Source organism: Nilaparvata lugens, chromosome X, assembly GCF_014356525.2.
Source record: "Nilaparvata lugens isolate BPH chromosome X, ASM1435652v1, whole genome shotgun sequence".
NCBI lineage: Eukaryota > Metazoa > Arthropoda > Insecta > Hemiptera > Delphacidae > Nilaparvata > Nilaparvata lugens.
In genome coordinates, this window is record NC_052518.1 from 88,498,839 (window position 1) to 88,510,193 (window position 11,355).

Here is an 11,355-nt window from a genome sequence, read left to right on the forward strand (position 1 = left end):
GGTGCTGGATCTTCTTCCTCCTCATAATTTTCTCTGTTCCTTTTTCACTTTTCTCTCTAACCACTGCTCCTTGTTTTTTCCAGTAAACTTCTCACTCTTGTTCTTCCTTTTTGAAATTTACCTCACTGTTATCACCCAACCTACACTTTTCACTCATATGGTACTCTAGGAAAATTCCCTTGAGGCCTTAAGTTACTTCAGCCATGCTACAACGCAGAGCGCTGCGTTATTAGACTTGCGCCACTAGAGTGGCGCATAACCCGAAATTCGAAGAACCCTACATTCAAATGAACACCTTATTGACATTTTATGTATGGGCTTACCACTGAGCCTTCCATAAAAAATGTATTCTATCAATTTTTATTTATTTAAATTTCAGGCAAAGCCCAAAAATTTTCCGTTCTACACATTATTAATGATTGAGTAGTTAGGACGAATGATGCAATATACATTTTTCAAACTTCAGACTTGTGTCTTTTTTAATAAGAACATTTTTGTTGTAATGACATAGTTCACCCATCCATGTTTCATTAGTTGCGAGTTTCGAAAATAAAATTGAATTTTATAAAAACCAGTTCTTAGAAGTTGATCGTTTTTCGATCTCCATTTATTGTGAATTGAAAGAAAATTTATAGAGTTGAATTTTCCATTCAGGTTTGGATTTTTAAAGACTAGTCATGGAAATGACAATCGAGTTTCGAAGAGTAAATATTCCGGAAAAATATTTTCTTGATATCTCATATTTTATGCAATTATTTTATACTTATTAATTTAATAACTTCAACCAAAAATGATGAATAAGAAATAAATTAATCTTATGAAAATAACAATATGTTCATATTATAATAGTAACAACTTGTTTATCTATTTTCTACATTTCAACTTGAAAATGACCTAAGTTGGGGTCGAAACTATTTGTTGAACTATTTTAATTTTTTTTTAAATAAAGGGTGCTTCAAGATTTTTATATTGTTTTTATTAATTTGTTAAAAAGTATCCCATGTGAGTGAGGTGTTTTTATAATTATGTATCCTCCTGATTGCATCAATTAAAAATCGTTGTTGAATCAATGCGACGAATAGGTCTACTGTAATTCTATTAATATTCTATTTCAATTACAGGTGAAATCGTAAACGACTCAATAATAGAGAACAAGCAGAAAACGAAATGCTACTGGGAGCAACTGATGACCGCCAACTCCGAACAGACAGATACGAACAGCAAAAAGAAATCAATTTCGCCAAGCACTAGTCGCGATTGCAGTATACTCAAGAGGTTCCCACCGTCAGACAATGCACCTCCGAAGATCAAGAGCTCGCTCATCGAAAGAGAAATTCAGCTGCAGAAGGAGAGAGAACTGGAACACCAGCAGTCGCGATCAAAATTTCAAAAACCGTCGCAGAATATTTCGGACAGTGCAACTCAACCTCGTACTCCCACCGAGAGTCCGGATCTGTTAGGATGTAGTTTGTCTCTCACTAACACGGATGATGGAAACCATTCGGAGTACGGCAGTGAAGATAAAGAGGATCACAGCTTGGAGGATGGGTAAGTTATACTTTTTTATCAATATGTAAGCTGCAAACGAGTTATGCAAATTGTGCTCAGGTCACTGCGCCAGAAACGTCTTTGTTTGTGAAGAGAGATAAAATAAGATGGACATAAATAGATTGATACACTCGCAATAAATATTTATATGCAATATGAGTTAGATATAAAAAAAAATAAAAATCAGAAACATAGATTTGCAGTATTACGTATAAAATATGACATTAAAGGTAGCCTAACTAGAAAACAATTTCATGATGAGTACCAGGTTAAATTGCAGTGCACCAATGAAGAATAAAAAGGGCATAGAGAGACAGAATAACGGAGAGTAAATAATCTAATAAATTAGCAAATCAAGTAGTATTTCGGACTTTTAAAATGTTATCTAAATTTTGGAGAGAAATAGTACAAGGATTATCCTACTTAGTTTTTTTTTCTCTTGGTCTTATTCTTGTAAAAATTATAAAAAAAAATATTTTTCTCCATTCAAAGGATAGGGCTAAGCCCTGCTTGAAACACAGCTCGACAGCTGCACTGTAACAATTAAATACACTAGGACTTGTTCAAGTCACTTTTATTTTAAAAGTTAACTCGTTTTTTCAAATGCACACATCAATATTTTTCGGGTTCTAGGGAAGCTCAGTTTCCATGAACTTTGGATAAGTATTTGATGAAGTTTAAATATCCCAAAATTCTTATAAAACAAACTTAGTTTACGTAACGAGCTATTTTAACATTTTTTTCTGTTACGTAGTTTTCAAATCCAATCAATTGAAAAACTATTTAATCAAACAAGAATGATGATTCTATGAATTTTTCGTTGGCGTGCATACTGTAGTTAACTAAGTATGGGGTATGGGTATCAGTCGAACTAAGGATTCTAAAAACACATCTACGATGTGATGTGAAGTGATTATCTTTGTTATAATATGCAGTGTTAATAGATCTATACATATTGCATTACATATATATTGGGCTCAATATTATTCATTGTATTTCTTGAATATTGAATCATATCGCTCACAAAACATTTGCTACGTTGTCGACTTCCAGTTGAAGAATTTCAATATAAATCTTCTATATATGATAGCGATAATAACCCACGAGTTTTTGAATTTTCAAATAATACTTATTTGATTTCAAGTTTATGTAAGCCTAGTATTTGGTGGACGTGAAAGCTATACCACATTTAGCATACACAATTAATTAACTACTGAAAGCTAATTGTTCGTATAAATGATATTCTAATTTCCAAATCCGATTTCAGATTGAGTATATACCATCACCATCGTACAAGATCTCTGGATTCGATGAGTTCCGGTCATAGCTCAGCATCCGGTTCAGGGTATGGGTCTTTGGGTGAATCCGGTGCACGCAGACGCCAAGTCACTGTTAAACCATTAGATGAACCCGACCAAGTCAATACATCTCAATTTTTAAGGTAAAAAACACAAATTTATCATATTTAATGTGGACATTGATTTCAAAACAAATACGGTAACTTGCCATTTGAAAGGTAGAAGAATGTGAATGTCTACTTTGATTAGAATATAATCTTGGCATTTTAAAACTTGAGTACAATAAATACAATTTTCTAAACTGTTCAATAGAATTTTTTTTTAATATAAGTTCAAAAGATGAATATATTTTACAAGCAATAAATAATATGATTTTTTGTACTAAAATAATTATTATGATGATTAATAATAACATATTCCTGATTGAGTAAACGCTTATGAAGCACATTTGATTGGTTTAGTTAATGTTGAATAAATAATTGAATGGCTTCCAGGAAAAACGTTACAAGCGCCAAAATTTGAGTACTCGATTATTTTATGGATAAACGTTCCTTAAAATATAAAATTTGAGAAATGGTGCTTGTAACAGTTTTCCTGGGAATCATTCAATTATCTATAAAATTTATTCGAAACTTTCAGTATTGGCTTGTGAATACATAACGAAAAGTATTGACTTGGTTGAAAAAATAATTTTTAGCTCTATCCAAGTCTTAATATTTTATTCTTGAAAACTTTATTGTTGAATATTTTTATTCCACTTAAGATTCCAGAACAACATCTATTGAAAATACTCCCACTATTCAACAATAATAAATAATAATTTTATCTGTTCAAGAGCCTTTAGCTCATACAAATTAGTTGTGAATTCACGCCAATTTATCGAGTAGTAACAATGTAAAAGTAATACCCTAAAAACATAAATCCTCGAAAAAAATAATCAAATAACAACATAGAGAAAATGAATCTTATATGGTTAATAATATTTGATATAAACAGATGTAAATAGTTTGGATATTTAACACACGCAATCATGATAGAAACATAAATCCCCAAAATAAATAAACAAATAACAACATAGAGACGATGAATCTTGTATGATAAATAATATTTAATATTAACAGATTTAGGTTTGATAGTTTGGAAATTTCAACAAATGCAACTATAATAGATAATACTGTAAATAGTAAATACTGTAAAAATAATTACCCAATATTTTCACAATAATATAACTTGTTTAAATTTATCTTAAAATTGAACAAATTTCAATAAACTATAATTATACTGGAATAATAATCACTGTACCTCGTCTTCATCATTCTTATTCACTTTTCTTTTTAGGACTACTGATTATCAAAACACAATTGAAACGATCAAGTACCCTTTATTTTATTGTAAACCTACTAGTTTTAACTCTTCAAGACCCATTTAGATAAATATTCAATTCATTCAACACAGTGCACTTTCTATTACACAAGCACACAGTTGAACGTCGTCAAATTAATACATAATTATATTTTCAAGTGTAAATCATAAATAATTGTCTGTACATCATGCATATGCTTTTTTAACATGAGAATATCTGAAATATCTATTCCCTCTTAGTATTATTGTAACCATGACTTAGTTATCCAAACTAAAATCTCATCTTTAGAATATAAACAAAACAAATGGTTCGATAGACATTCTTGCAGTCTATACCACTGCAGCCATCATTGTAATCGAAGGGGTGCTTCTTCTCTTCTATTATATTTATTGAAATAATACTTCTATTTAATATATATTTGAATCCTTGATTGGTGGGAAGCTTATTGGATTTGTTCATTCAAATGCACATATTCTCATAAATTTAATTGTCACCTATATTTTAGCAACTAGTAACTACGAGCTAGGAGCTCCAATGAAAAAAAATATTGTTATAATAATTCAACTTCAGGTTTATTGAGCTTCTCAAAAAAAAAAAAAATCGTTAATCAAAATCACATCTCAAAATTTCAAACAAAAACAAAGTTATTCAGCTATCAGATTCAACACAGCTTTAGGACAAAAATGTAGTCTATATTAAATTTTCATTTCTACAATTTGCCAACTTGCTGGCATTTGAATTTGGGCCTCGGTCATTCTATGAAACTGAATTTTTGAGCTAAAAAACGATTGGCAGTCACCATAAGGAAAAAATCAACATCTGAATTTCACAATTATACACCATAAGACACACAACTCACGAATTCACACAGACATCCTACCAAACTTTAAATTAATTTCTCATCTGTGATACATATTATAATTTCACAACTATGTTCACTAATAATTTTTACATGCATCCTTGAAAATATCAAACTGGATTGTATTGAAACCGACTATATGTGAAGCTATATATGGGAAGCAGACCCATTCAGAGAGCCGGAGCGTGTTCACTATTACATATTTTCCCGGTTACCTATCAATTTCAACTGTGGCTTTTTCACTAACATTATCTTCCCTCCATGAGCGTTGAGCCCAACTTTCAGTGGAACTGTGGAACAGCCAAAGCTTCATAAAGGTCAATGTTCATATAATCCCAAATATTTCGACATGAAATTGAAAATGATACTTGGAAAATGCACGAGAATTGCTTTAATTTTGACAAGTTAGCAAATTCAATCGTCAAGGCATGTTTGATTCCCGCACTAAAAATTCATAGTAGAAATCAAAGATCATTTCAGTTTTATTTCATTTCAGTTCAATAACCTGAAGAAGAAGAAGATATCAAGACACACAAAAAACTACTATAATACCCTCTCAATATTCACACTAGTAGAGTATTTGCATAGCCACCTCTAATACAAGGCCCCGGCCTACGATATTGCAACGTTGCAGTGTAGGCCTAGAATCTATATAATAATATAGAATATATATAGAATATATAATAATATATCCAATTATAATACATAATTGGTGAAAAAGATTTTAAAAAATATCAGCTGATCTTTTTCACCAATCATGTATTAGATTCTAGGCCTACACTGCAACGTTGCAATATCGTAGGCCGGGGCCTTGTATTAGAGGTGGCTATGGTATTTGTGAATCACATCATACATGAATCACCTTAATGGCTTAACTTTAAAGCATCAAACTCAATTAATTTCGGGGTAATCAACAGTTTTAATCTCAAATGAATTGAAAACAATTGATACTTGAAGCAACTAGGATAAGTTGATAGTACCTTAATCCTGGCTCTTGAATGATTATTGTATTCTTTTGTGGTATCAGGAATGCGAAAGAAACACCAATCGAGCGAGAGATCAGATTAAGCAAAGAGAGAGAAGACGAACTTCGCAGAAGTAAAGGAGAACCGATTATAGAAGTGAAACCCAAAGAACCTCTAGTTCAGGTAATATGCGAAACTTTAATCTTACGGTACTTTTCAGCATGAAAAATGTTCATATTTATAATCAAATTTGTTTACTATTACTGACTGGAGTACTTTCGATCGGCTAGCGATCATTTTCAACAGTGACAATCGGTTCAAAAGTAATTACAACAAACAAAAATAGCTTGAATAATATCTTATTGATAGATTTAAAAACATCATACATTCTATACCAGTTTATAATATCTAATGGTTTAAACCAGTTACGATTTACACTTTACTGTGTATGTTAAAATTATTAATAATCAGTTGGTGTCTATTACCCCAAGAAATACCAGTTGTATCTTCATTGATAGATCTGAAAATATTAAATTAAAGTATCGTTGCTAATAAGTAAGTGAATGTATCCAGTTATCGATTCAGTCTAAAAATAAAACGTATGAAAATTTTTGGATGTAATGTGCTGAAAAATGAGATAAGCTCATTTAGAGATGAGATATGACATTTAGACATGACATAAGCTCAACTGATAAGATCTGTTGGTTTTTTGCAGGAAAAGAGCAATAAGATAGTGCTAACAGCTGAGAGGAGTAATTCGAGCGACCAAAATGATAGTCCAGTTGAGAGGAGAGTGCCAGTAGTGTTCCGCAAAGAGTCAGTCATTGTTGGAGCTAGTAGGCAAGCACCCAGTACGAAAGGAGCGATACCAAAAATATTCTCTCCCAACCCTAAACAGAAAGGGCTGATGAAACGGTTCATTGCGTCCCGAGGAAGACTATCTGCAACGTTCATTCCTGTACAGTCACCTCAACCAATTCAACCACCGGTACGTCAATGATAAATTCCAAATTTTCAAGATGAAATTCAATTAACAAGTATTTTTTTCGTCGATTATCAATATCGATAAGCAGTTCAAAAATCTGAAACCAAATCAAATCATTAAAACCATTTTATTATTAATTTGAAGTTTTAACTTGAGCGATTTTTTGAGAAATCGATCTTGTATTCTCACAGGATTATTTATTCCTGAATAAAGGCGTGTCTGTGCTTACACAGAAGTGTTCAGGCGTTCCAAATTTCAGCGGTCTTAAGAGTAAAAACTATGCATACAAATCAATTTTATATGAAATTACTCACAAAAGATCAAGTTTATGACGATTTATTATGTGTTCTATGTGCCCTTCTTCTTTCTTCATGTCTTCTCTTATCTATGGGCTCGGACGACATCTACAAAAACGTAGGTTCCATACAGAACATGTAAAAATGGTCAAAATCGTTCACTCAGGTGAATCTCGTTCGTGCTCCACTGTTTAATGAGGTAAAATTATGCTAATTGACTTCATACCTCTTGAATATCCTATTCACATTTTAATTTATTCATTCAATATTGATTTGTTCATTTCAACAGTCACAAATCATGATTAACAATATATTATTCAAACCAGAAAATATAAAGAATGAAATGACATGTTTAGATCAAGTTAGATGTTGACTATCTATGTTCAAATATGTTTTAGAGAAGGGTCAATCAGAAATATAATTATCTGGTTAATATTATTACTATTAAAATGATTTTTTTTTCAGGAGAAAAAAGATTTATCCTTACTGGGTGTGAGGCCAGGGTATGTTTCTGCTGAGGATAAAATACAAGTTGAGCTCAAAGAGATGAGGAAACGTGAGGAAGAACTCAGGTAAGATAAATTCCAAAATCCTCAAATGGGGATGCTTGTGATAGTTTACAGTGAATGTATTGCATAACAGTGTGGACAGTTCAAGTCTTAATATCTATTGGCTGATCGCTCTGGTTCCTCATGTAATTCTTCTCCTTATGCTATAGCTTCAGAGAAAGATTTATTTTATTCATAACTTTGAATTTAAGTATTTTTAGTAATTTTTCCTCTCTATTTACTATTATAATGAATATACGAATGCCTATAATTATATTCATACATCTCAATAGCACTTGAATATTTCGTAGAAATAAATTTTGGATTTTCCTTTACATACATGATTTCTTGTATAACGTTAGTGAACATCACTTTAATATGGAATTAAATTGTCCTAGCTAGAAAAATACTGTGAAAATATTGCAAAAAATATTGCGGGCGGAGCGATTTGAACTCTCTTACAACAAACAAATTGAGTATGCTAGCCGAGACATTAAAAATGTTAATGCCTGTTGATATTTAATATTGATGGTAATAACTATTATTAATAAACGAGAATCCAAAGTTGAATGCTGTAAATCACCTTCTGCTATGCCAAACATTGACAACAGGGGATTTGAGTAATCATGGAATTGAAACCGAAAACTAGAGACATCTTTTATCAATTTGCATTAGTAAAGATTATACCAGCTGTGCCAAAAAAATAGGGCAAAGTTAACTTCACTTTGTACTTCTAGTATGTCTATGTATTTCTTTGTATAGTCTATGATATTTTTTATTCCAATAAAACTTGTCGGTTTTTACCAACATAACAAACCATTATTTTATTTCGATTCTGAATGCTGAAAATCTGGTGCTTTGTATTAGTTATTCCAATATTTTTTTGGGAACTATATCATCATAAATATTATTTTGATTATATTAAATATATTTTACTGTATAAAAAGCCTACGTGTATCCAGAGATATACAATTCTTTTGCATACTGTCGACTGTATCTAGGTAATTCAAAGTAATAATTGGTAGGCTACCTATGAATAATAAGTCGATTTCAATATTAAAAGACACTTCTATTTCATTGATCACTCATGTTAATTTTCTTTCAAACTCAGCTTACAACTACCAATAAAGAAACTAGAAAATCTCCACTGCTCTATTCTGTTACAATGAAAAAATGCGATTTTGTTGATTACCTGATCATTTTCAAATGTAACTATTGTAGTGAAGACATTAAAATAATTTGCTAGAAATAAGTTTCCTTTTCCGTTTTTGTGTACGAATTTCATCTTTAAGCTAATTTATTTATATATTTTCACATTCCATTTCCTTGCCATTGTTATCGCCTGAGATTGTTCTTTCTTTCTCCTTCTTCCTCTTTGTAGACTGTTCGTTTACCTTTCTGACAACATGTAGTGAAGACAAGTTATCGAGCCAACATCAATATATATTATTTAATGAATGTTTATAGAAACATCATTACATTACTTATTATTTTTAATTCTAATTTGAAATTCCTCAATTAGGAAGCAGCAAATGGCCCGATCTCAACCAAACCTTCTGGCGTGCTTCGATGATGAGCCTAAAATCTTGGATGAAAGTAAAGGAAGAGAAAAAGAAACAGAAGTGCCTAAAATGGGCGTTTTGCGATCTGCTCTGAGCATTCCCAACCTTTTACACTCCGAAGAACCTAATCAGGTATTTATTGCTTTCTATTATTGAATTCAATTGTTTTCAATTAGGCTATTGATAGATCAAAATTCCTAATTTATTTCATAAAATATTCTTAAGACATCCGCTACTGCAAATATTTACGACAGAATAAGTAAGTAGCTATCTGAAGGAGATTCGATAAACGCTACCTTTTATACAAAAATATGCTATCCGTGCAGGAATCGAATCCTGCCCTCTTGATTCTATCAACTATACCTACTTCTATCTACATTTTTTTGTCCAAATTCTATTTTTAGGTACCGGTATTGTATACAATTTTATTGATAATGAGATACTGAGGTATCACTTTTTATGTTTGAATTTAGTTGTTTTTCTTGTCCAAATCCTATTTTTGTTAATGTATATAATTTTATTGTTCCTAGTCAACAAGAAATAAGTGTTTATTTTATAATTCTGTTTGTCAATACGTTGATTTTATTGTTATATTGTGGTGTTTTATATGTATACGCTTTAGTATCTCACATACAAAATACCAGTATATCAGAAAGAATATAATACGATTGGCATGTCTATATTTTGAGCAAATATATAAAATAATAAACCAATTACTCATTGTTATATGAAATATTTAACTGTCTGGGTTTAAAAGAAGTGGTTAGCCCCGTTTAAGTGATAAAGTCCCGTTTTTTTAATATGGAAGTCTTTAGCTTTGGCTAATGATTAGCCCAGCTTTAACCCTTCAAGGGTATAAAACTATAAAATTTGTTGAATATGAACTGCAGTACAGCTGAAGATGATGTATGCGTTTGCAGTTCTGTCAACGAATTTAATAGAATAATGTTGATGTGACAAAATTAAAACTGTTTTCAATTTTAAAGATTATGATTTTTCAGGAAATATTATAATTTGAAGAATATCAATGAATCCATCGCCCAATAGTTTTTTTCCAGGAAATCCCTGTTACTGTATTCAATTTCAATTATTTTTCAATTTATTATCATTTATTAAAAACACACAAAACAAGACAAAACAAAATTACAAAGATTTACGAAACAAATAAAATGTTACAAATATAAAAAACCATGGGCTTAGTGTTTGGGTGTGTATTATATCCACAGTGTTGCCTACTCCAATTAAAGCTATACATTTTTCTTCAACTGATAATTTTTCTCTGTTTAGCTTACGAGAGAAAATAATATTGCTAAATATTGTTTTCAATTATGATAAGGAAGTATGGATTGAAGGTCCTGGATTGAATTTTTATATGCAACATTTTTATAGCTATTGAAAAACAATAATTCTACATAATATGTGTCATGTCAGGATCAATTATATTTTTTGAAAGAATTATTTTTTTTCTTCAGCATACTGAGAAGAGCAAACAAGCCATCAAACGAAGCTCCATGATCGACGTTTGGGAAAGCATGATCCAGAAAAATTGACCGTAAGTTTTTCTCCATTCAATTATGAATTTTTTCCCAAATTAAGATTATCAAATTGAAGCTGTAAAATTATTTAAAATAAGTAAAAAAACTGTTTTTTTTCAGCTTTAGGAGCCCGGAAGGGATCTTTATGAGATATTTGCAGATGTTGATTGAATACTGTTTTAAGGTTTTCTCAAAAACCTTTTCCCATGTTTCCCATTTATCATTCTGTAACATCGTTCTATCTGATCATATAGTGTAACAAAACTATTTTCATTAGCAATTCAATCAATTATATAGTTCGGAGATGCTTTAAAAATTCATGATCTGCAAAATAGATTTTTTTAATAATTTAGTGATTATAAACTCTATGTTTTATATTAAATCTGTTATATCATA

The 11,355-nt window shown here is 30.8% G+C and overlaps 1 protein-coding gene across 1 annotated transcript in view; it reads left to right on the forward strand.

The window, feature by feature from the left end:
• LOC111044345 overlaps window positions 1–11,355 on the forward strand; it is a 30,493-nt gene that overhangs the window by 14,050 nt on the left and 5,088 nt on the right. The window contains exons 2-8 of the mRNA XM_022329459.2: window positions 1,122–1,548; window positions 2,816–2,989; window positions 6,096–6,216; window positions 6,749–7,021; window positions 7,780–7,886; window positions 9,385–9,556; window positions 10,897–10,976. Coding sequence (XP_022185151.2) covers window positions 1,122–1,548; window positions 2,816–2,989; window positions 6,096–6,216; window positions 6,749–7,021; window positions 7,780–7,886; window positions 9,385–9,556; window positions 10,897–10,974 — 1,352 coding nt within the window. The 3' untranslated portion in view covers window positions 10,975–10,976. The remainder of the gene's footprint in view (window positions 1–1,121; window positions 1,549–2,815; window positions 2,990–6,095; window positions 6,217–6,748; window positions 7,022–7,779; window positions 7,887–9,384; window positions 9,557–10,896; window positions 10,977–11,355) is intronic.